The 26,990-nt window shown below is 40.5% G+C and overlaps 1 protein-coding gene across 3 annotated transcripts in view; it reads right to left on the reverse strand.

The window, feature by feature from the left end:
• Positions 1-1,677: 1,677 nt before the first annotated feature.
• The window catches only part of SGTB (small glutamine rich tetratricopeptide repeat co-chaperone beta), a 29,554-nt gene continuing 4,241 nt past the window's right edge, over positions 1,678-26,990 (reverse strand). For 2 of the 3 annotated variants that reach the window (XM_054987499.1, XM_054987501.1), the window contains exons 2-11: positions 22,783-22,903; positions 17,501-17,604; positions 15,067-15,136; positions 10,512-10,611; positions 9,498-9,602; positions 7,750-7,888; positions 7,586-7,648; positions 7,124-7,161; positions 6,507-6,590; positions 1,678-3,919 (exon numbers count right to left, since the gene is read on the reverse strand). In XM_054987499.1, the coding sequence (XP_054843474.1) occupies positions 3,808-3,919; positions 6,507-6,590; positions 7,124-7,161; positions 7,586-7,648; positions 7,750-7,888; positions 9,498-9,602; positions 10,512-10,611; positions 15,067-15,136; positions 17,501-17,604; positions 22,783-22,882 (915 nt within the window). In that variant the 5' untranslated portion in view covers positions 22,883-22,903 and the 3' untranslated portion in view covers positions 1,678-3,807. The remainder of the gene's footprint in view (positions 3,920-6,506; positions 6,591-7,123; positions 7,162-7,585; positions 7,649-7,749; positions 7,889-9,497; positions 9,603-10,511; positions 10,612-15,066; positions 15,137-17,500; positions 17,605-22,782; positions 22,904-26,990) is intronic. The other variant, XM_054987502.1, reaches the window with a different exon arrangement.

The raw sequence follows: 26,990 nt of genomic DNA on the forward strand, positions 1-26,990 counted from the left end.
CCCCCCCTACCCTTGCTGGATAGTTTTCCCCATAGGGAATAATGGCCTGATAAATTCAGGATTCTCTTAACTGGGCTAGATCCAGATCACCTGAAATTTTTTTGGTGTGCACCCCTAGATTGGACCCTAAGTTGGCTTCTTCCAAATCTAGGATTGGTGGTGGTTGGGAAATCTGCCCATAAGCAGGAATTAAAAAAACATCTGTTGCTCCTGTGCTTTGGGAAATGGGACATCCCACTGGCTTGGATTTGGGATGCCAAGGTAACATCAGAGGTATACCTTAAGTCAGACTACTTAGCATGTTTCAATTTTCTTTCATTCTGTTTAGTCTTTATTCCTTGATTACACCTTCCTAGTATTTCTGTGCCCTGAAACATTTTTACTGTAGTACAATAAAGATTTTTCTGTTTAAGGCAAAAGCTGGGTCAGATTTCTTCTCCATCTGCCTAGTCATTTGTTCATGCTTGGCCATCTGCATGTGCTCAGGGGCTCTCCAGTCCCAAACTGCTGATCAAAGGGAAGCCTGTAAATAAGTAGGATTTATAGCCCAGGGAAGTGGAAGTCTTGTCCTCTCATACGTAAGCATGTGCACATCTTCCTTGGGGCTATAAAGTGCAAACTGATGTAGTCCTCCTGCTGTTAATTGATTTTAAGAACAGCAAGTAACTTGACTGCCATCTCTTAGACCTGTGTTTTACTTTCTCACACAGGATTGTCTAAACATACTGTACAGATGATTTTGACAGGCTAATACAGTGATTTAATTCAGTGAGTAGGGGGCGGACTGCCCATTTCCCTCACTGGAGGGCTGCTGGCAGCCAAGCCCCAGCAGCTCTGCTTAGCACTGCCTAGGCCACTCAGCCTGGCTTGCCCCTGGGCCATTTTGATTTCTCAGTCCATGCCCATCTGTGTGTGAAATGGAAGCTAAGGAAACAGACACACAGAAACTTGAAAAAGTCTCCCTGTGGAACTAGATTAATTCCATTGTCATGAGCTCCTGTTCATCTTCAAATCTTTAAACTGCTTAGGCTGTGCCTTCATTCCTTTCCATACTGAGAGGCACAATAGAGAAGTATGCTGTGTGTTTCATTTCCTCCACCACCACCACCCCCAGGAAAATTGGCAAGGTCTGTTGTAAGCTTCCCCATTGCGGAACTCTGACAAAAGATTTGCCTAGCTATTCACCTAACCAGCTTTCAACTAACGGCATTCCTTGGTTTTTGATTGACATGGACTATTTGAAAGGGTCATTTTAGAACTAGCTGTAGTTTTGTTTTTACTGTGGTGTTATCTTTTGAATTTTTTCTACTTTAAACACTCTACTTGATAAAGCTACAAGTTTCTTCAATTTCTAGACAGAAATTGGCTCAGTGTCTACTGTGTATGTATGAGGCCAGTCTCCAAAGTTCCCACAATTTTGAGAACCAGCTTTCATCTCATGGAGCAGGGAAACTAGATGCAGGGTTGGGTTCAGTAATCCATGCGTGCAAGGATTACTGAACTTGGTATCTTCCACAATATTTTCCATAACAATTCTCTCTGGGTATAGGGACTTTTTCATAGTTGACAGTAGAACTTTGCCCAAATTAGTCCTCTTTTATACAACTGAATCACTTCCTTTGTGAATTCAAGGAAAAGCTAATACTACACAAAAACACAAAAACCGTGCAAGTGAAGTATGCTATAGTTTTTCATTTCCTTTATTAAACTTATTCCAAAACAGCACAAGACTGATTCATAGATCCTCTATGGAAAAGTAAGATAACGAATTAAAGTAGGATGTGAGCAGCCACTGTCAAGTGTTTCTGGAATATGCACTTTGAAAAACCCATCTATCTAGTGTTGTAAAAATGCTACTATTGTGCAAAGACAGCTCTGCCTAATACTTTAAAGGCTACCTAAAGTGATATTCAGGCCCCTTATTGTATTCAAAAGAGCATTTGACTAGCTACAGTGACCACTGAAATGGCAAATGGTCACCTTACCACTTAGTTGAATTTGCCCAGCGGTAGACTTCCCAATGACTTTAGGGCACCTAGGCCTAATTAGTTACTTTAGAATGGTAAAATGTGCAAATGCAGTTAGTGGGCATAGCAGCTTACATCTTTGCTTCTAAAGACAGATGCCGTATTAATATCTTCTATATTCTGAATCAGTGTTCTCTTTACTTTTGCTCAGCATCACATATTTGGTATGCTCACACCAATAACCAGATATACTTATGGGGCAGGAAAACGTGCTGAGGACAGAGAGACAGCATTAGGCTTCAGAGAAATGAGATGTCTATAAGGGCTACCTGAATTCAGAATTAAGAAAGATCCATTACATTGGTTGCTCTTTACTGAGTGGCTGTTGAAAGATTTTAAAAAATAGTATGCTTTCACCCACTCAACATTCTAGCAGGTCCTCCCTGACCAACTTTCTGAATATTGCTTTAATACTGTCATCTAAATCAGATCTGCTGAAGTGCAAAAGCAAGTAAAAAAAATACAGCAGGAAGGGGACATGTGTGGCAAAATAAGAAGAAAAAAGGTAAACATAGCAGTAAAGCAGAAGATTCCAGAGCAAAAGAGAACAACATTGACACTACCAGATCAGAGAGATACAATTCATCTTATGAACCTGAAGAGTTTTCTAAGGTATGCATTTAAGATAGCTAACCTGTAGACAATCTTTCACAGATTAATTGAGCAAAGTGGTGAATTTAACTAAAGAGTTTTATGCTCAAACTTAATCGTATGTGCCATTCCCTAATGGAGATTTCCAGAGCTATTTCCAGGGTAAAATTAGAGTTTCTGTCTGCATATTTTTGGCAGGCTTTTCATCGTATTTTTTACCCTGTAAAATGTTGCTCACATATTTACCTATTTCTCCCCCATCTCTTAAAATTCATCTCCTTTTCCATCAGTTGTGCCCAACCTACTGATCTGGTACTGCAGATCCTCCACAAGTTAAAAATACGGTATCCTTTCTTGCTGCTTCCTCTCCCTACCGCCACAGATACAGCAGGACAATATTATCTTTTTAGGTCTGTTATATCAACAAACAGCTGTAGGAGAACCAGATCATGCATCCCCCTGAGCAATGCAAGCTGTTGCGTTGCTCAAACTTTTAAAGAGTATATACCCTTTGAAAACACAGTAGGCAGTTCATGCTCACCAAACTATAAGCCTCATAGCTGTAGCTACTACTAGGCTGTACAACTTCACCCTCCTGGTCTAGCACTAACCTACTCCCCCCACAGTATCTATTTGCTTAAACACCCCCTTTCCTCTCTCCCATCACATCTCAGCCTGAAGTAATTGCACCAGACTCATTCTTTCTTTCAAGCAGGTCCCTATAAAGTGATATTTCACTTTGGCAAAAAAAAGAAGAGATGATCCTTTATAGGCTTATTTCCAGTAAGGCATGCAAAATTGTACCTCCCATAGACTTGCATGGGGACCAGTCCTCCGATTTGCCTTGGATAAAGTTAAACAATTTCTGTACAAGATTTCATAGCCCATCAACACACTGCTTCACTCCTCTCCCATTTGGTGATCTCTGCTTCAATATACAGTCTGGGCATATAAACAAAAGCCATTCTCTCCAAGAGCTCTATTTATATTCCATTTACAAAGGCATCGATATACATACATGATATGTTCAGATCTGTGTGCAATGAATCTGTTTGCAACAGACAGTAAGGAATACACACACAAGATTTCTGTCTCATGTCCAAGAAGAATTACAATGGTGATATTTGCTAAAAGCTACAGTATGCCTTTTGGAGTTAGTAGAACAGCATTCGAACACATGCCTCTTAAATCAGGAGTGTTCTTCTGTGCTGCCACTGAAAGATCTGCTTCGAACGTGGTTTCGCAGTTGCTCTATAAGCTCAGGGTTTTGCTGCTGTATCTGCTGTGCAAACTGCTGTCCCCTGTATAAAGTATTTTTCACAAAGATCAGTAAACAAGAGGAAAATTATATGATACAATACTCAAACCACAGGAAACCCAATCTGAGCTGTTAACTCTGCAGCAACTAGAACAAGCTCTTGGGTCCAAAGCACTTGAAGGGTGCCCTCTATGTGTTCCTGCCCTTGCTCATATAAGGGGAGTTTGCTACAGAAACGCACACTATTAAGTACATTTAGAGAGGAACAATGGCCTTGCTGGCTGCAGAACTCACTCTCCCAACAGAGATTAGTTTGGCCCCAACAAGCCTACCAGTGTCCACTGAAGACCCATCTATTCCCAAGTCCTCCAAGTAAGCATTTTATCCTTGGATTTCAGTCTTAATTCTTACTGCCTTTTCAAGGTCTCAAAATTGTAATGAATTGTTTTTAATGGACTTGCCTTGGACTTGTCTGGCATGGAAAAGTGGCATAACAAGATAATGAAGGAAAGAGCTGCAATATTAGTCTGACACTAGCTATGAGAGAGACCAAGTTTTCCCAAGCCAGGAAAGACAACTACAGTGGAGGAAAAGCAGTGGACAGGAAAGGTCTTAAATGCTCACCAATGCAAGCAGTAAAATAGTAAACAGAAATATTACAGCACAGAAATAAAGCATAGGGGGTTTTTTTTCTCTAAAAAATAGAAGTCAGTGAAACATCGAGAGTTTATTTTGTTTTAATCCATGCCTAGCATACAACAGAGCTTCCTGTAGGCTGTTACCAAAATAAAATAAATAATAAATACATTAACAAAATTTATATCCTGCCTTTCTGCCCTCATAACGGCCACCAAGGCTAACATATTAAAACATACATAATAAAAATTACATCAAGAAGAATGGCTGTGCTTTTGCTCACAAAACCAATAAAAGATGCAACAATTCTTTATTCTCTGACTCATTACTTGGCAAATGAATTTTCTTGCTGCTTTGCTGCCTTGGAGGAGGGGGCAGGGTAGAAATGGAATACACTTTCCTCTAAATTAAAAGAGTTTTTACTTCAACTGACAAACAATTTTATCTACAGACATTATTGTAGCTTGGACTCTGCTGTCTTCTTTATTTGTTGTTACATTTGTACGCTGTCCTTCTTCCAAAGAACTCACGGAAGTTTTTAGCCTCAAAGGAGGCCTGTGAAATAGATTAGGCTTAAAGCTTGGTCCAAGGTCATTCTCACTATAAGCTTTATAGCTGTGTATGAATTTGAATTACGGCAAGTTCTGCGCATTACTATTATTAATATTGTGTACATTTTTTAATCTCACCCTTGCTCCAAGGAGCGAAGGCAGCACACTTTGTATTCCTCTTCTCCATTTTATTCTCACAACAATACTGTGAGGTAGGTTAGGCTCAGAGCATGTATTGTGGCTGGCCCAAGGTCACTCGTTGAGATTCATGGCAAAGTGGGGAATCTGAACCTGGGTCTCCCTAGCCAGAAACTCTAGCACCATTACACCACACTGGCTTTCACTCGTTTGTCCACAGCAAAACTTACCCTCTGTTAATCTGGGTGCAAAAGGAAAAAACACCAGGAAGCATATACAGAAAAAGAGTTGTGGCTTCTGTGTCTGTTGCCTCTCACACTAAGTTCTAACAAATGGTCATATTATGGTTCCTTCACACATGTTGGTAATGCACTTTCAATCTATTTTCAATACACTTGAGCGATCTTTTGCAACTGCATTTTCCTGCGTGAAACAGGAAAATTCACTTGCAAACAATCGCTCAAGTGCATTATCCAACGTGTGTGAAAGCAGCCAAGGTCTATCATTTTTATTACTATTCGACTAAGAGACACCACTATGGAAATTGACAACTTCAAATTTTTAAAAGAGCTCTGCTGAAACTCATCTCTGGTGGAGCTTGATGATACAAAACTCGTATCATAGCCATTACCACTGGCTTACCAACTGTAAGCACTATCATCAGCCAATAGGGTAACATGGATGCAGTCGTTAATCATACACTGTCAGGTTGAGGCTCTTCTTGGGAAGGTGCCACAACCTACCAGTTGTGCTGTGCAGTCATATACACACAGTGTGTGTGCAGTTCCTTGCTACTGGGGAAAATGGTAGGGGCAGGGGAAACAAAAATGCAATCACACTGCACCATTACTTTAGTTCATGGTTTAAAACAAAGGCATGAAATGTAAGGCTGTAGCAAGGTTGGAAAATCTGAGCAGTCCATGTATTACAGCTCATCCTTTTCCTTGCCAGGACAAAATAGGGAAAAACAGGGAGGCTGTAGCCTTGCTTCATGTGAAGGCTTCTCTCCCAGTATAGTTGCCAAGGGAAATCAAGAGTGACTGCAATGCCCCAAAGACGCCCATTTGAAAGCAAGAGAAATTGGAGCAGAATGAAGCTAAGCAACCTTTTTCTAGGCCAACCAATGTGTCTTGCTTCCAAGAAGGAAAGATACAGAGACGCATTCCTTCTGTTTTCTTCTAAGCAAACACTAGCCAGAAGAACAAAAAGGGGGGAAAGCCAGAGCTCTTCACTTGGCCTCCTTTAAAACAGCAGTTTCCACAAATCAGAGCCTGCAAAGGCAGAATGTAAATTAATAGTACTTACGCATGTATGAGGCTTGACAGATCTGTGAGGCCCCCAACACCAGCAGCGGGGCCCCCAATTGCATTTGTCATCATACCAGACATCCTATGTAATAGATAAGCAAAGAAATATTGGCAATTTTCTTAATTATTACTTGATCTTCACTGTACTAGAAGCAATGAACTACAAGTAAACTTAAAGGTAAACTAATTATAGGGGAAAGGAGAGTTGAAGAGTATCATTCACTGTAAATTTCCCCCCAGTGCAAATTGGGAGTTTCATAGCCGTGTTCTTGCATAACTTTCATTAACTGCAGTGGGATTTATACCTAAGCATTTCCTGTTGAATTATGCTACATAATAATAAATTGTTTTATTAATCTAGTTCAAGCAGTATGTTCTTTTCTTAGATCCTAAGTCAAGAACCAGTCTCCTTCCATCCCCCTCTCCTCTGTCATCTCCTCTATCCTTGGCATACAAAACATTGAATATCTTTTTGCTCAGGATAATTCCTGAATTGATAGCCATCAACATTTCAAACTCCAAGTTACCTCCACTAAAAACATGTGGTCAGTTTTCTCAGAATAGCCCAATATTCTGATATGCACAAGTCTGCAGATATTTCATGTTTATACTTACAGTTGTTGAACTTGTGGATTCTGCATTAAACTTGCTGCCTGAAATAGAGATTAGTTGTAATGCAACCAGTGTGTTTCACTGGACAATTCCGAAATGACCCACTCTCTGGCAGCATTGTTGAAAAGGTCCTAGTTTAAACTTCCCTAAAATCTGGAGAGGAAAAATATATGTTTGTGCATTCCAGTAGCACAAGTAGGAATTTTTTTTAAGGGGCAGACAATCTAAGTTAGTTTCTGGGAAGCCGTATGATTCTCCACAGAACTATTTGCTAAGGATATTGTTATAGTACAACATCATTATTGGTTAAAATGTATTATGGGGCTTGACAAAGACTATTCGACCAACTGGTGCTGCTCAAAACCATATAGATCAGAAGAAACTAAAATGAGTTTGATGTGAAAATAAAGCAATTGTCCAAACAGGACATGAAACAGAGGCAGCAAATAAATTAAATGTACTCACCATACTAATAAAGGCAGGGTTGTTAATCAGGCTTGCCATATCAAAACTCAATCCAGTTCCAGTCTGAAATTAAAATTAAAAAGTATGCATCAACCAATTAAATGTATTGAGTTAATAAATTGTTGGAATAAAACAGTTTAATAATGATTTTAAAGATAACTTACAGGACTGGCCACATCTCTTAATTTTTGCTCAGCTACTTTTAGATTTGATTTATAAGAGTCATTTTCTGGATCAAGGTCCAGTGCTTTTCGATAACTGTTGATTGCTTCTTGGTATTTGTTCATTGAAGTCAGAGCCAATCTAAAAGCAAATAAAGGCAGCAAGTGTGAGTACAAAATGAGTAAGCCGCTGTCTTCTGACCCAATTACACTATTTGCTCAGTTTTTGAGTAAACACAAGAGTATTATAGTGTGTTGTAGTTATATGAAAATCTAGCAATCTGCAGCACCCCATCAAGTAGTAGGGACAATTTTTAATTGCACATATGCACCCAGTCTGGGAACAATACAGCAAATTTGATACTTCCTAGCAGAATACTATTAATAAAGGGCATTATATGGTTACATGGTAAGCTTCTACCTAAGTCTGTAAATAGTTACCTGTGTTCATTCAAAATTTTAAGACCACATAAAGGAAATGCTGTGTTTAACATTTCTCTGCTTGCATGAAAAACTCCATCTAGAGTTCTTCATAGAAAAGTTGGCAGGTTTTAAAATTAAAGAGATTCCCTACATCAGGGTGGGAATAAAAGTTGCTGTTTATGCATTCATTTCAATCTCCTGGATCTTGAAAGCCAGGAAAGAACCGGGTTTCCACTAGAAATCTGACTGCAGGCTCATTGATTTTCATTCTCTTAATTCTTTTGAAGGTGCTGTGTATTAGCTCAGCATTTGGCACCTGTGCAATTCACATTTTTTCATATTACCGTGGGGATCCAGGTGTCCTGTCTAAGCCGTCATGCAAAGATTGTTCTATAGAGGCCTACTCTATTATTAGAATATAGTATAATACAGGAATTAGACTACAGTAATGAGGGTAGGTTTCTTTACACAAACATTTGTGGGCTTGCGGTGCCGTCTTTTCATGACAAGCCCTGCTCTGCAAAAGCTGAATTCTACTGATCACATAATTGTATGAAAACGGTTTTCAGAGCATGAAAGATGTCAAAGGTTCCGTAAATATGTTTTATGTTTCAGCATCCGTGCCTTCTACAGACAAAAAACTGGATAATTCATTGGTCAGAGTAGATGATTGTTGTTAGTTGTACAGTTACATAATAGGAAGTAAACTGAAAAAACAAAACAAAACAACATACATTCTTATATCTGAAATCCTTGGGATTCACACAGCAACCTTCATAGTTGTAACAGACAGGATATAAATGGCTAGGGCTTAAATAACCTGTGTTAAAATTATGAAGCACAGTAGGAATTCAGTTCAAAGTCACATATGAGTCTGACAGTGTGAGCCTAAGCACAGCTGTACCTTTCTTCAGTTCTTGTTTTCTGAATACTAAAGAACAGTTAAATGAAATACAGACTTTCACATCTTTAAACTACTGGGTTAATAAAAGCTATCATCTCCATTAATTTGGGAGGAATACACAAACTATCAATATTCTTATTCAACAAAAATCCTTCCCTGTTCTAATCAGAACTGCAACTGTACACTGGACAATTTAAAGACAAAACGTGTTCTTGTTACATCCCAATGATGGCTCAGAAACCGGCAGTTATGAGGTAACTTGATAAACGAATGGTTGCTGTTGCTGGTAAATCTGATTGGCAGTTGCTAAGACAGCGGCAAATCTTATATTCTGAGCTATAGTGAAACAGTTTGATATCTCTGACATTTAACTGTTTTAGGACAATACACTTAGATCTGATATTCAGACAATTGGCTTACGTACCCCATTCTCCCATATGCTTTGCTGTATTTTGGATCTATTGCTATTGCTCTTTCACAGTCTTTTATGGCTTCACTGTAGTTGTTCAGTTTGCTCTGAGCAGCAGCTCTGAAGTATGAAAAAGAACTGAACTAGAAAACATGAATATCAACAACATGTTGGGGAGGGGGCAACTTGGTGGAAGAGCATTTGCTTTGCATGCAGAAGGTCGCTAAATCAATCTCCACCATCTAAAGTTAAAAGTATCAGGTAGTGGACGATGTAGCCAGAGACTAGGGTTGCCAACTCCAGGTAGGGAAATTCCTGAAGGTTTGGGAGTAGAGACTTGGAAGGGTGGTGTTTGGGGAGGAACTTCAGCAGGGGGTATAATGCCATAGAGTCTACCTTCCAACGCTGCCATTTTCTTCAGAGGAACTGATCTCTGTAGTCTGGAGATCAGTTGTAATTCTGGGAGATCTCTACATACCATCCAGCAGTTAGTAACCATACAGAGATTCTGGAGAGCCACTGCCAGTTGACATAGATGATACCTGACAGACTAACAATCTGAATCAGTTTAAGGCAGCTTCATGTGTTCAAACACGTTCTCAGTCCAACCACCAATTTGTCTATGTTAAGCTAAAGCCCTAGGATTTAGATTGACTGGAGCCCAATTCTAACTATGTTTTCTTGGAAATTAAGTCCCATCTATTTTAAGTAGAAGGTTTCCAGGCAACTAGTTGTTAGCATTTCAGGTCTGGTCCCAATGAAATAGCCAAAACTGGCTTCACAAATCTGACCACCACAAGGGTAACAGGACAGCAAGCGAGGAAACACCACGGGAATCTAGGCAATCTAAACATGGTCAGAATCTGGCGGTATTTTTACCATTGAAAAGATCACATTAAAAATGTATGTGAAGTTCTTTGAGCAACAAATGAGCAAAGTAAATGCTGGGATTATTGTTATGCATGGTAGCCATGAGCTGAGAGCCAAAAATCAGACAGAGAAAATCAAGTATCTTGAAGATAATTTTACCTGTTGCAATAATAGACAGCATTATTGGGATCCAGTTCTATAGCCTGAGTGTAACAATCCACTGCAGCCCCATAATTTTCTTCCTTCATATGATTATTACCTAAAATTAATAGCAACAATAAACTTGTGGATAATTAAAAAGATGGAATGCTGCGTGTGAATGAATGCCACACAGCATTGTAAATCTACACCTCATAAAGCAATGACACAACTGTTACCTTTTCATAAACAAAGGGAATTTGGTGATTTAGCACGAGCAAAGTGGCACCAGTCATGCTTTGTCATGCAATTTTATTTTCTGCAAAGTAATACATAAATTTTGCTTGCTGAATACACAAGACTTGCTCTGCCATTTTAAACATCAAGGCAATGGTCTGGGTGGAATTAGTAAACTAGCATAATTTGATAAACATAGCATTCCAATGACTGAACCCATGATATTTATAACCAGGTGCCATATCATATTTTTTTTTATTTTTATTTTTATTAAAACTAAAAGGAAATGCAGAAAAGAAGGGGAGAATAAGGGGACAAGCAAAGCAAATATAAAACTGTGCGCTACATGGATTGTTAAAATACAGGGTACAAAAATCATAACCTTTATAGACATTAGAATAGTGATTAGAATAATAATTAAGCCTATTTAGTATATATTTTTCCAAAGAAACAACACATGCAAAAAAGGTTGATGGCCTGAGACAAGTCACTTCAAACTTCACCTCAGTGTGTAAAATCTGTAAACTAGGAACAGCACTTACTGGGTAGGCATGAAACATTTATGACCTACTGAACAGGTGTGTGTGTGGTGTGTGATATATACACACACACTACCAATCCTCATTGGTTTTTTTCTGGGGAAAGAGGTGAGGGAACTCTAACCTGGGGTTACTCCTAGGAGGAGGTGCTGCCCCTGTCAGTACATGTGTACGCACTACTGCGTGATGATGTCACTTCCGGGAACTGACATCATCATGCAGGCCATGGTGGCCCCAGGAGCGCTCCCATGCTCCAGGGGGGGGGGCGGATTCAGCCCGGATCAGCCAAAATTTGGCCCAGATTGGGCCTGCATCGGCCCTGAATGGGCTCCTGCAGCATGGAGGTGCACTCCCCACCCAGCAGCAGCCCAATCCTGGCCATTTCAGGCCCAATCCTGGCCATTCAGGGTCCAAATTGGGCCAAAATGGGCCCCAAACAGCCAGAATTGGGCCCAAAACAGCCAGGATCGGGTCACGGCCCGGTGGGGGAGTGCTCTCTAGTGTGGCAGCAGCCCATTCCAGTTCAATTCAGGCCTGATCCAGGCCATTTTGGGCCCATTTCGGTCCAATTTTGGCCCTGAATGGTCAGGATCAGGCTGCTGCCAGGTGGGGGAATGCTCTCCTGTGTGGCAGCAGTCCATCTCAGGCCAATTCTGGCTCAATCTGGGTGGTTTGGGGCCCATTTTAGCCCAATACAGCCCAGATCTGACCGCTGCCAGGCACGGGAGCACACCCCTGCACTGCAGCAGCCTGTTCAGGGCCAATTCAGGCCCAATCTGGGCCAAATTTTGCCTGATCTGGGCTGAATTGGGCTCCTGTGGGGCACGGGAGTGCTCCCATGGCTGCTACAGCCTGTGGGGGTGTGTTCCCCCACCAGTAAAGGCTCGATCCTGGCTCTTTCGGGCTGGATCCTGGCCATTTTGGGCACGAATTGGGTCCAAAATGGCCAAAAGGGGCCAAAAAGGCCAGGATTGGGCCTGAATCGTCCTGAAACAGGCTGTTGCTGGGCGGGGGAACACTCCCCTGCCCAGCAACAGCCTGATCCTGGCCATTTTGGGCTCTAAATGGGCCCAAAATGGCCAAAACACAGCCCGGATTGGGCCTGAATCAGCCTGGAATTGGCCGCTGTCGAGTGGGGGAACCCTCCCCCTCTCAGCAGTGGCCCAATCCTAGCTGTTTCATGCCCAATCTGGGCCCAAACAGGCTGAAAATGGCCACCACATGATGTATTTTTAGAGGTGCCGATACACTGTTCCAGGGCGTTCCGGCTCAGAAAAAGCCCTGACTGTAGCAGTCACAATGGCTTTGATCCAGCAACTCCCTTCTGCTATGAGAAGGAACCTTTTGAAAATAAGGAGCATTGTTATGACAGCAAGATTTTCTCTGTTAGAGAGAAACTCACTTAACTGAAGATTCACCCAACAATAACTACTGCCACTAAACTGGTGACAGCTAAACAAGTGAATTCATTTGCATGGAAGCCATACATGGAATGGAAGCAAAAGGTCTAGGAACCTCCCCCTCCATGTACCATTCGGCCCAGCAATATCTCCTTTTACTGCCTTCACTGCAGGTGACAAGTATTACTACTGCCCCACTTGAGATTGTCTCCAACTCAATTCCCATCTCACAGAATGGGCTTCCAGAAATAATTCAGAAGCCCTTGTCTCTTCTCTACTTTTCAGCAGGCCTGTAAAGTTGAGAGAAGTTTCTCCAAAGGGCTTAGAATGCAATTGTGACAACTGTATTTTACACTTACATTAAATTGTTTTAAGCTTGTTGTAAATTTGCTATGCAAATTTGATCTTATTTCTTTCATCAAATGTAAGCCACTGTGAGGCTTAAGGAAGGGTGGGGTATATAAAAAGTAAATACTGGGGTATAAATCTTTTTAACAGTAAGTAAGTGCTTTATACATATGAGGACTAGAAGGATACAAGGGACTAATGACTGAAACCTGAAAAGGCAGATGAATCTGATCTTGTTAGCAGAATGGAGGACCGCAACAACCTAACTACAACACCAATGAAGATTGAAGAAATGAATAAATTAATTCAAAAAAAGTGTACACCGTCTCATATCTTCATTATATCCAATTTTTGTACGTTACACAAAAGCAGCCACCAAAAAGAACTCTAAAGCACAAGAAGTCATCTAAACATCAAAATATCAAAGGGTCAGTGTAAGGCAACAATGAAGTCCTTGTATATACAATAAAGTGCATGATGCAAATGTACAATAAATAACAATAAATAACTGTTATAGTGTGGCCATAACAATATATAAAGTGACTGTGCCTAGAGCAGCAAAATATACAAGAGTCAAAGGTTCACAATGCAATCTATAGAGGAAATGTCCATCAGATCTAAATCTCAATGTAAGCGGAGTTCCATTGAAGAGTAACTGCAACGGAGGTACTAGTATGTCCACCTGTTCCCGTCTTCCTTCTTCCTGGCAGTTACCACACTAAAAATAACAGTTAATGAAATTTACCAAATATACACCCCACAGAAAATATTTTGGAGAAAACTAAACAAACTTACAGTAAAGGTTCTAGTTCAGAATAAGGAACATTTCCCATTCATCTCCAGTAAGTATAGAGGCAGCTCTGTGCAATAACTACCAATAACAGCATATAAAGACCAACAGCTGTGGGGGAAACCCTAGGAAAACAAAATTTAAAGGGACAGTACCACATGCCTATCAAGTTAATGAATTGAAGTCAGAAAACAAGACAGATCCATATTAACATTAAGTCCATTTGGAGACACTGTATTGAGCTTAAAGATCCACCATGCTTCTTTTCTGAGTAGATCCCTTTTAACAAATTCAGGGTTTTTGGCTCTGCTAACATACAATACAGTAAAATATAGATCCCTTTCACCATCTCCTACTTGAGAAAAATGAGGCACCAAAGGAGCTTCAATTACTTTCCGCCGAATACAAGAGAGATGCTCCTGGATTCTCAACCTAATCACATGGGTGGTGCTCCCAACATAAAATAAATTGCACTGACATTTTATTAAATAAACGACATTATCCGTATTACATGTGGAAAACTCACTGGGTGGACTATCCAAATCCCTAACCACCCGATTATCCATAACTAAATTGCACACTGAACAGTGCCTACAAGGAAAACAACCCCGTGGCAAATTAACTGGGGGAGAGGATTCTCGAATATCTTCATTGGTGTTGTAGTTAGGTGGTCGCGGTGCTCTTTGAGCTTGTTTTTTTGGATGCTTTTTCCGTGAATCTCTCATCATATTACAGCAGAATGGAGGAGGCAAAAATATTGGACAGTAAAAACAACACACTGTACAAGGGGGAAACGAATTAAAGCCAACCTGTGAAGATAATCAGTGTGATATTTAAAGTCTGATCCAACAATCAGTTTGATATAAAGATAACGATCAGTTTGATATTTCACCACAGCTATTGGAAACTTGCATACTATCCTAATTTCCTTTACTTCATCAAGGGTAAAAATAGAAATATTTTTACGTCCAATAATCTGGGCCTCAGAATAATCTGCAGTTCTACACACACTTCTGTGAAAATAACTATCATTGACCTCAATTGGAACTGCTTCTGCTTTTTTGCTTTTGCTGTGCTTTTAATTTCCTCCAGATCAGCCATCACACTAATCTCTTCCAATACACAGTATTCATCACTCCATAATACAGTTTTCTATAAATGCAGTTGACTAGAAACCTGACCATTCAAGAGCCAGGCTTTAGTACGGCCAAGAGCAGCAAGAGCTAATAGAATGAAATTGTTCCCTCTTTTTAATAGCATACCTTCATCCTTCAGCTGGTCCGCTTTCGCAATGTCCTCTGGCAAAGAATCTGAGAGAGGCAGTATCTCGTTCTATATGAGTTTTTAAAAAGACAAATCGCATTTCTTTGGTAACTTTTCTAGATGTAGCTAACTTTGTCATCATACTCAAACAGAAATTTGGCCACAACAAGCTATTCTATACCAAAATAATCCTCTACAGGAACAGAGAAATCAATGGACACAACCCCTTTCATTAAGTGCATCTCTGCACCGAAAAAGAAGCCAATCAAAACAACATGGTGACACGGAGAATTCAAAGTAGTTTTTCCCCTCTTGAACTATATTTGGTTTTAAAAAAAAACCTGCGTCCAGCTCTTGGACATGCGCCAGTGCAGCGGTCCATGCTGGATTGGGTCACATAAACCAATTCTGATGGTATTAATTACCTGGCATTAATTATCTAAGTGGAAGGGCTGAATCCAGATTGCCTTTCTCCCAAACCAGCAATCAGAACAGTCAAATTATTTGTTTGACGGATCTACATATGCGCATTCTTGTATGCAACCAAATACCACATGCAGGGAACATTAAACAAAAATAGTTAAGCCTCAGAAATGTTGTGTCCCAACATACTAATTTGGCAAAGACAGTTCACAATCAAGACAGAAGTTAGGATAATAATTCCATACATTAATTTAAAATACATATTACTAAAAACTCCATATTGGCACTCTTTGAAATACTGACGAATTATAATTTACAGTTTCATAAAAACAAGGTATAAGAAATAAGAACAAGAAATTGTCTTCCACGTTGGAATCACAATACTCTTAAACAAAAAATATTATAGTCTTAATTCACAAGGCTACAGATTAAAAATTTACCCTTGCCACTTAGCATAACTAATTAAAGATTGCAGCCCTAATAAAAGTAACGATCAATAAAATCCACCATATTTCAAAAAATGGATAGAGTAGCCTTAAAATTGAAACTTGTATATGACTTTAGAGATTTTTAAACATGTTCGTTTCAAAGGGCTGGTATAAATCATTCACATTAGAGGAAGGGAACGGTGTGTTTGTCAACCAAATTGCTACGTACAAGCCTAATAGCAAAGCGATACCAGCCTGCCTGCATTGTCTTGCATTATGCATTTACCATGCAGTATAGCACAACTTCTTGCTATTGACCATGTCTGTCTAATACAGCCCTAACCACTTTGGGCAATCAATCTATGCTAGATGACACAACAACCTTATCGTACATTGCACAGCCACTGTGATGCCCACCCAATGCAGCTTGGCTAAAAATACTCTCTCCACTTGTCATCCTCCAGTTTCAACTTTCTACCTCTACACAATGAGATTTTTTGGAAAATATTAGACTATCCCACCAAACAGTTCAGGAAACTTACTTTTTTTAAAAAATAGCCAATTTGGTGTACTGGTTAAGAGTGACGGGACTCTGTCTGGGAACTGGGTTTGATTCCCTACTCCTCCACTTGAAGCTAGCTGCGTGACCCTGGGTCAGTCACAGCTTCTCAAAACTCTCTCAGCCCCACCCACCTCACAGGGTGATTATCATGAGGATAATAACAACACACTTTGTAAACCACTCTGAGTGGGTGTTAAGTTGACCTGAAGGGCGGTATATAAGGTCCCATTTTAATTGTATTTTATTTTTATTATTTTAATAACTGTATTTTATGCTTGTAAGATAGATTTCTATTTTTACTGTTCTTAACTTTGTATTGTGACAGCCTTTGGCCATATACAATTAAACCTACTACTACTACTACTACTACTACTAGTAGTAGTAGTAGTAGTAGTATTCAGCTCTCTTTTGCTTCTTTTCCTTCTTTTAAGCAAAAGCTGTTTTTGTACAGTACTTTCAAACACCTCGATACTAATTCATGCAATGCCCACAAACAGCTGCTAACAATGAGGCATGCAATCTGTTATCCCAGGGTAGTAGCAAAAATACCATGTCAGCCTAGCAGGGATATTACTGGCAGAGCTGAACACCAGATAGTAAATAGAGGTCAAGATCTAACACAATGAATGGCACAGACCAAGATCCAAAAACCAAAGCTCACACAAAGGGCTTGCAAGAAGTCAATGGAATTTTTTTGCCTTTCAACAACTGGCTCCCATTTCATACTGCTTTTGAAGCTCCCTACAGTTTCAAAAGCACTTTGCTGCAGCAGCATAGCCTGATTATGCCTCAGAAAAGTGAGCTCACTGTTCATTCCCTGTGTTCTTTGGATTCTGGCATAGGTCACTTGAAGCAGCTTCTAAGCTACTGGCAAAGCTCTCTCTTAAGAGCTTCCCCTAAAGCATCCCATCATTTTATGAGATGTTTAGGCCTTTTTATTAGCATCCTCACAAAACTGCAAAAGCGTCTTAAAATTATGTTTTAAGTGGTAACATAGATATGCACTAATTCAGTTCTTACCTTATGACAAGAATCCGCAAACATTTCGGTCAAGCGTACAGGTACTGTAAGATGAGAATCCTCCAGATTAATTTTAAAAACCGTTTCCAAACACTGAATTGCCACTGCAGAGGAAGTAATTATTGTTATTTTTTTGAAAAGGAAATCACCTATTCTTGTACCAAGATGCATAAATACTGTTGTTGTTGCATGACATTGTTACTCCCAATGTGAACAATTCTCTGAAACAAACAAGCAAAATCAGCTATAGAAAGGTTAGGTATACCTCAATCAGTAAGCTATTTTGAGGGCAGCTGTGAATTTGTGCTTCTTTTGTGTACTTCATATGGGCAAATAGTACGGCTGATTATGCCACACTTCCCCCAGGGCACTAAAGCTTCTCCCCAAGCAAACTACAGCTGCTTTGTAAGACTAGCATCTTCTATAAGAAAGCCTGAATGCTTCTAAGCGCATTACAGATTTAAAAACTGGATCACTGTTTCTCAGGCTCAAATCCATGAAACGCTTCAGTTCTAAAGGTGAGCAAACTTGTTTCCTGGAAAACTATAAAAACAACCCTCCAAGCCAAGATGTGTACCCAAATAGTACCCTTTATCTTGAGAAAGAGGAAGCAACTAGCACAGTGGCGAGACTGGTATCCTTCCCTCTGCCTAGAACCCAGATGATAATACACTCTTAAATCCAGGATAAATGCTAAGCCTTTTGTAGCACTTTAATCCCAGATAAAAGACTACATATTTGCCTCTTTCCATACATAAGCAGCACACTCTTATGAGGGGAAAGGCATATACATGTCTGTAAGTGAGCCTCCTCCAACAAACCCTGATTTGATGCAAAACTGCAGGCTTGTACATTTCCTCCTCTTCCTGTCTCCTCCTATCACACAGTCCAGTTCTCTCCCTCCCTGGTTTAAGCAAACTGTAGCTTATTTGCCTTAATCATGTGAACTATGGAAACCAGCTGTGTCCAGTGAGTGACGCGTAAATTATGGTTTTCTCAGACAAGGAAGAAATCATGTACAAAAGGGGAAAGAGACGATAAGGAACAAGGTATCTGAACTCGCCTGTCACATGTGACAAGGAGAAAAAAGTAGTAAAATATCCAGCAAACAAGTGCCACAGATCCTTACGTATTTTTAAACACAGTGGTTACCATGGAGACAAGTGGCAGACAAACAGGAAGTTCTCCTTTTTGTAACAGGTAAAGAAGGTTCTGAACCTGAATGGCTAGAGCTGTAGGGGAACAATTGATGGATATGACCAAGAAAGTCATTCGAGATACCTTTGTGCACAAAAACAGGACTAATTCAGCCACATACCTAGATGGACCACAAAGGGAGTCTAGAGGCATAGAATGAAACAACCTTGGAGCGAGGCATAAAACAACAGAGTTACACAGTTGTACTGTCATGCGTAGATTAGAAGAACCATCTAACTCATACTAATACGTACAATGTACCAAGGCCCAAGTGCAGGGAGAATCTGAGGGTGGCAGGAATATCTAGCTTCATAGAAGATGGCAACATTATAAGACATACTGGAGGAGGATCAAAAGATATTCAGATGTATGAGAAAGTTGTAATCACTAATTTTACAAAACTCTTAACAAAAAAAGGGAGGAAGAATTTACTGTTATATGTTTCAAGAAGATGTTTCAAATATGGATAATCTTGTTTCATGTATGAAATCGTAAGATAAGTTAGCCAAGAATTTGAGTCTTATCAGTTTAGCTTGTCATATTTATAGGGTTACAGTGCAATCCTAAACAGAGCTACTCCAGTTTAAGCCTGTTGGTTTCAATGGGGTAGACTGGCATAACTCTGAGTTGCACTGTAAAGCAGTTATTGTCAAGAGAAGGTTCTGAAACCCTATAAATATGACAAGCTGAACTGATAGACAGCTTCTTCTCAGAAGAGGCTTCTTGCCTGTGACCTTTGTATCTTTGGGTAAAATATTTCTTTGGACTCATGTAACTGCTCTCCTTTAATGATCTATGTAGTTATAATGGATGGTATGATTTTCTGTTGATTGAGTTGCTGTTAATACTGAATAATTATTTTGTAATAATAAAGGCTTAAAATGGAACTAGAGACTCCATAATTGTATTACAATACCTGGTAACAAACCTAAGACGTTATCTGTGATGTGCGTCTTGCCAGGAGTTAAATGATTTGATACAGGAAAGCTAACTAGAATCAAGCCTGTATCTGAATCAAGCCTGACCAGAATCATCCAGAACAATACTGTATTAGTTATTTCTAAATCATTGCAGTAGCTAATCCAATTTTGTGCCATTTGGCTTTCAAAGCCATCACAAACTAGTTGGCAAGTCAAAGATTCTTCTGCATACGTGAAGCTGCCCAAAGACTGCCACAGCATTAGGACTCAAAACTCACAATAGGATTTATAACTGATGAACTGAGGGAATATTAGGCAGGGATTCAGCTTGTACACCACCATCCAGATCTTGACAAATTAGAGAACCAGCCAGGTCAGGACCAGGTCCAATGCTATACCCTGACCATTCTGAAAGCTACTGGGACTGAGGAGGGATTTGAATCAAAATTATGACTCCCTTTTATTAAGTGAGGTCTTGATCTGGAGAATGACCCCTCACTTAGGAGAAGGGAGTTATAAAATCCATGTCCAGGTCCAACACTGTCTACTACACCATACAAAGGATATCATATACCCAAACAGACTCTTGCAGTTGAAGGGCATCTCTTCATCGGGCAAGCCAAACCAATCCAGTTTTCAAAAAGAAAAAGTTTCAAAGGACTAGAAAGCTGTTTCATTCATAAGTTTAAACTTCTTCTGCTAATGCACCCTTCCAATTGCTTATGGAATTTTATTTGCTTTACATGAACCTGTTGATTTAACACAAGCATGTGACAGTCAAGAAAAACAAACATGCTACCAGTGGAGCTTTTATTAATACCAAAGGGGCAGATTTTCCAAAATATTGCTGACCTTTCCAGGACAAGACAGCCTCATCTGCTTCTAATTCTTATAAACTATTCTGAAACTTCAGGACAGGGCAGTCTAAAATAAATAAATGATTTCAAAGAAAAGTTCTATTTAAGTTCCTCTTACTTCCAAATAATCTTTCAAAATTAAGAAAATGTCTTTATAAAATATCAGTTATATAAATTTACTGGGTAGAGAGTTAAATAAGGGCATATTTTGCTGTGAAATGGTAGCAGTATCCTCAGGGAGATTCAGTTCTGAACTAGTTCTCTCTCTTGCAAATAAATACATTTATCAGTAAAGTTCCCCCTGCTCTGTTACAAAAGGAGGGGAAATCCTGCAGCCTTTTCTACTCATCACTGTCACTTCTTGCATTCCACTTAGACAACTGAGAAAGGAAGAAGCTCTCTCCCCAGCATTCCACCGTTATGAGTCACTGTTAGTTCGTTTTAAAGGTGGTTCGTTTTAAAGGTGCTACTGGACTCTTTATTGTTGTGATTGTGGCTACTGGGGAGAAGAAGAGGATACACAACCACAGTCTTTTTTGCTTCTTCTTGGAGAAACAATAATAATAACTTCTGTCGTACTGTATCCATTGCAGTCTTGTGGTTGTAATTGTACAGCAGTGGCTGAGCTGCATCTGTCCCAAGCCTGATCAGCTTTGCTACTTATTCAAACTCTTGCTGATTCCACACATGTTGGATAATGCACTTCCAATCCTCTTTACAGATCATTTGGGACTGAATTTTTTGAGTGTGAAACAAAAAATCCACTTCCAAACAATAGCTAAAGTGCATTGAAAGTGCATTATCCAACATGTGCGGAATCAGCCTCTATTTGCTTGAACTGCTCATGCAGATCTAACTTCTGATTCTCGAATCAACCACAAATCTTCTCAGTCCCTCAACAAGACACCCTCTTACCCAGTGAAGCCTGTAAAAATAACAGCATTGTTGCTATCTAAAGCCTGGCTTATTCTCCAGGGCACCCATGGTGGTTGTTCTGCAGTGGGCTTACCCATTCATTTCTACGAAATTGCCATCTTCCAATAAAATGAACGGGGAAGCTCTTAAAAAACAAGAGAAAAACAGCAATTCATATTTATACTTCTGGAAAAATAGCCTTTGAGAAGTTTTTGTTATTTAACTAAAATAGCATCAACTAGATTCTCTCGGAATGACTTCCGCTAATATCAGCCCTTCATGAAACTACATTTAGAGCATCACAGAATTAACTTCCTAAGCACAGCAATGAAAAAATGTTAGTTGAGACAGAAGCTTACATCCTCTCACTCACAAATTTAGCAAATACCTGCAGTGTCGTAACAGTAGACACAGAATATCTGTTATCTACAGCCTGACAGTAACTTAACATATTGCTGGAAAAGACAAATCCATGATTTTTACAGTAAACCAATGATGCCTTTTTGTGCAATGTCTGAAGAGCTTTCATTTTTTGGAAAAGAAACACGTTTCTGGACAAACAAGTGCCCCAGAGCTTCTATAAGCGGATCTATGCTAGCAGTGATAGGACTGTTCTTTTTAGTAACATGTGAATGGGCCCTTCAGATGATGAATTCCAATCGAAGAGCACTTGAAATGTAGATGCGGAAGCCTTATAAACTAAGCATCACTTATCCACATAAGTTATTATCACAGAGTAGTGGCTTTCACAGTTTTGACTTTCGGGATCATTTTCCCATTCGCTTGCCTGATGAGGTGCAAGCGAGGAGTTTCTGGCCAGGCTGGGCCTCAAGGCACGGATTCACAAATACAGTCATAAGTGGTGACCATAAATGCACTCCTGGCAACCATCAAGAAAAACCTCCAGGATATTTCAGTGTACAAGCAAAAAGCTTCAGGAAAGCTGCCTGCAAAGAATGCCTCTCTCAAAACAGCCTATACTTTGCGTCAGGATGATGCAGCATTGGCGCTGTGATTTGGAGGCTTGTGGGCAGAAGGTATTAAAGGAGCATACTTCCTTTCCCTAATTGGAACAGAAAGTGAAAAAGGTGTACCTCATTGCCTACTAGAAATAATTTTTATTTATCCAAGCCTAGCCACAATGCATGGACCCCTGTCTGTTGGGCCTCATTATTGCTTCACATGCTAAAATACTATCCTGTGTCTATGCATTACAGATCTTCTCAGCAAGAAACTCTGGGTAGGTATCCAGTCCAAGGAATCCATAATTTTCTCGTTTCAAAGCCATTATTGCCAAGGAAAACTAGCAAGAGTATTACTGCCTCTCTCTTGCTTTTCACATATTTAATACTCATATCTCCATCAGACATCATGTTCTGTAATCAACACCAACCTTCCAAGCTTTCTTGTTCATCTGAAGTGAATGTATCCATCTGACTCTGCTCTCGCAAGAAAGTGATGACAGAGTATACAAGGCGTTTGACAGTTGACATTTTCAAGTTTGTGAAGCTCCCCTGAATCATGAAAGTAAGAAGAATCCAATGAAGTTGAAGAAAATACAAAAAAAGCACAATAAAATTGAAAAAAAATATTTTTCCAAATGTAACTCACACTCTGAAAATAAAAATTAGTCCAAGACTGAGGTGCAACCAGATTTTCTTAATATTGTTTCTGCCATGTAGTTACTTTTCTGCAGACAACAGTTCATGTTTAAAGCTTTTAGTGAAATTTTAAAAGGCACAGCATCTATTTCTTCAGAAAAGAATTCAGCAAGGACTTTTCTTCAAGGGCATTAAGCTGAGAGCATAAGTATTAATTTAGGGATATGGGGAGAGCTCCTTTGTAACAGGCTGTGGAGCTCTGCACATCCTGACAACAAAGAAAAATGTAATTAAAGAATACTGTGTCACTAACCAAGAATTTTGTTTTCCCATCACCATCTCTCTCACAGACTCAAGAGGGATTAAAGAGTACAGCGACAATCACAGCATTAAATAACTCTTCCCCCCTTGGGAGGGAAGGGGATGTGTGAGAGGAGTTTGGATCATGTGACGAGACTGTTTTCCACTTACAGAAAGATCCAGACCCAAGAGCACCTTAAGGACTAACTAGATTTCATAGGTACGAGTTTTTAAAAAGGAAGCTTTGATTCGTGAAAGTTCATACCTGGGAAATCTAGTTTGTCTTTAAGGTGCCACTGGACCTGGATCTTACTCTTCAACTGCAGACCAACACAGCTACCCACCTGAAACCACACAGAAAGTTTCACTGTTCTGAGGGTTCTGTTCGCATACAGTCCCAAACTTCTGAAGATTTCACCAAATTGTCTTCAATCTTCACAGCCCATCAAGGACAGCAGGACTAAAATGGACAACCTTGACCAATAACCAGTGCAGCTAAGACACTAGGACTTCTACTTGTGAGGATGTTATACTGGAAACTAAAAAAAGGCAGTGTGATCATACTTAAGTCTCTTGCATGTGAAGAGATGGATACTTTGTAAAACTGTCACTGGATAGGTCTTTAGGCCTTCCTCCTTTTTCAGCTCTCTGGGGTCTTTCTGCCCCTCTGCCTGTGACTTCTGGATTTTTCTGCCCCAGTTTTGTTCTTGCTTTCTATTCTGTGTAAGAGCTAATCTGCTGTATTGGCAGTGGAACTCAACGCTGCCGGGAATTCCGAATGCTTGCTGTTATTGTAAAAGAATGAATTTGAGTGGGAGGTAATGTGGTACAACACTTACTAACCACGGTGCCTTGCAGAAACAGGCTCATTTTCCTGGATTACACCATTTGCTTTTGGGTTTGATTCCCTTCCTCCACAAAACTCTTCTCCCTAATTTCCTCAAAGTGGAGACTGCTTATAGTCACCTGGTGGTAAAGGTTCCTTCTGCTCTGAGGAAGGGAGGGCATCTTATCCTACCCTAATTAAGGAGGGGGAAAAATGGGACTTGCATATCATCGTTATTAATTATCTTCCAGTCTTCTTGTTTACCATTTGCTTTGTTCAGAGTTGAGCAGCATCCACCTAGCATGTTTGCCATTTTTTAGTTTTCTCTCTGAGTTTTAGACAAAGTTTTATATGGCTTGAGGAACACCTGGGCAAAGAACTACAGTGACCGCCCCCCCTACCACCACCACCGAAGACAGGAGGTTTGAAATTAAGACTTGCCTCCTTGACTTATTGGTGGGAATCACCCACGGTAAGATGCCCTTCCTCCCTCAGAGCAGAAGGAACCTTTACAGGGCAAGTCCCAGGGTCCATTCTTGTTCCAAGAAAGGGCAATCTTAGCAGGGGACACCCAATAAGAGTTACTCCCATCTCAGATGGGAATAACTGATTTTGTCTAAACAACTAGCACAGTCCCTATCAGGGCTGCAATTAGTGAATGCAAGGGCATTTAATTAATGGCATATGGAGGAGGCCCAATTTTCTCAACTATTGGAGACAAAAAACCTGCAATGTTTGCTACTCTACAGTTGACAGGTTATGTTACCAAACTGGAGTTGACTCAAATGAAGAAGGGTGACAAAAACTGAACCAGTTGCTCAGGGTCAATCTGGACTCTTCTACACATGATGGGTTGCCAGCTCTCTGTCGGGAAACTCCTGGAGATTTTAGGAGTAGAGCCTGAAGAGGAGAGGGGACCTCAACAGGCTATCATGCCATAGATTCCACACTCCAAAGCAGCAATTTTCTCCAGGGGAACTGATCTCTATGGCCTGGAGATCAGATGTAATGCTGGGAGATCTCCAGCCACCACCTGGGGGCTGGCAGCCCTTATCTGGGTAGGCATAGGGAGCCAAAGAGAAACTAGCTTTCCTCATAAAACCTCTTTTCCTAAGGCGAAGCTGCAGGGTCCTCCTTAGAACTTCCATGTGCCATTTCTCTGTTTGTGTGGCGGATAATGCGAGGGAAAGAGAAGATGAAACTCTGAAATTCTGCCTGTTGAAGTCACAGCTGAAAGGAAGTTTTAAAAAGAGAACAGTTCTTAGAGAGACCCATAACAAAATTCAATGGAAGGGATAGTAGAGCCAACAGGATCATACACAATCTCTACAAAGTAACCTGAGAAGTACCAGTTAACATGACTGCACTCCTCCTTAATGAAGAGGACAAACACTATTATTCAGACACAGGAATATTATCCAGAGTACAAAAAGGGCAACTGATTCACTGTAGGTAATCCACAAATGCAGGTGTGATGTTCCATAGGGGTGTGAGAATAACGCCCTGCCAAAAGAGCTGTCTGCATCATCTGAAAGCGCAGGGCTTGGGCTTATAAAAATGGGCATGTGAGAATGCCATATGCTAGAATGGACCACTGGTGTTTCACATCACCCATTGGAGATGCCAGAGATCATGCTTAGGGGCCTCTGCATACCAGGAAGATGCCTCTACAGTTGAGCCACAGCTTGACCTCTTCATTGTCCCTAGGCATGTTGAACATAAGGACAGGAGGGTATTTCCAGACCCAGAAGGAGAACTCTTCTCGGAGTGACCAGGACTTGGCATTTCCTGCTCAACTGAGGAATGCTGCACCCATCGTATTGGCTACTTGATGATCGCACGAGAAGCATTCTCTCAGGAGTAAGGTACAGGATCAGGCAAGGCCTGATCTCCCATGCTCTGATGCTCTACAGTCCATGTCAGGGATCCAGAATCTCCGTGGTGTGGGTGGATCCCAAGCATATAGTACATCACCTAGCCTAAGAGTTTAGAAACTATAACAAACGTATGAGGTTCTCTTGGGGAGTGTGACCCATAGGATCACTCCGTCCTGTTCTGAGACAAGTAGTTGAAGTATAGAGCTTGTTACGCAGCTCTCTCTGATCTCTTTGTATTAAGGTAAGGAAAACATAGAGCTGGAAGGTCTCCAAGGGCCATTTAGTCCAACCTCCTGCACAATGCAGGAAATTCACAGCTATCTTCCCCCCTGCCTCATCTCCCTCAGTAATCCCTGCTTTATACCCAGAGGAAAGGAAAAAAACCTCCAGGATCCCCAGACAATCTGGCCTGGAGGAAAATTCCTTCCTGACTCCAAAGTAGCGATCAGCATTACCCTGGGAATGTAAGAAAGGGTCACAAGAGCTTAGCACCAGCTCATCCCTTTCTGCCATCCCTCGCACGATCTGCATACACTCATATAGAGTCATAAAATCACCACTGCTGTCAAGTGGCCATCTCGCCTTAAATACCTCCAAGGAAGGAGAGCCCACCACCTCTCAAGGACTAGTATGTAAGAAGTGCAGGTTCCCCTAAGTCCTCCCTCTATATAGGAGGCACACTTGTCATCTTTATGATTCCAGCAGACAGGAACTATCTAGCAGAAGCCCTGGACCAATGGAATAATTATCTATCTGACTGGAGAATTTCCGCACTTTAAGGGAAGAGAGGTTCAAGGCTCCTCTATTCCATGTAAGAAAAAGGGGCAACTTTAGGTAGATGATACTATTCATGTCTCTAGTGCTTACAGTCTGGAGGTGAGTGAGCCACAGTCATTTGTAGAGAAATGGAGGAATCCACCATGATGAGGAAGGGAAGGCCACCAGGCCTGAGAATGTTCTGGTAAAAGAGAGAGGACCAGGGGCACGGCCCTGAGTG

This window comes from Eublepharis macularius, chromosome 8 (genome assembly GCF_028583425.1).
Source record: "Eublepharis macularius isolate TG4126 chromosome 8, MPM_Emac_v1.0, whole genome shotgun sequence".
Taxonomy (NCBI): Eukaryota; Metazoa; Chordata; class Lepidosauria; order Squamata; family Eublepharidae; genus Eublepharis; species Eublepharis macularius.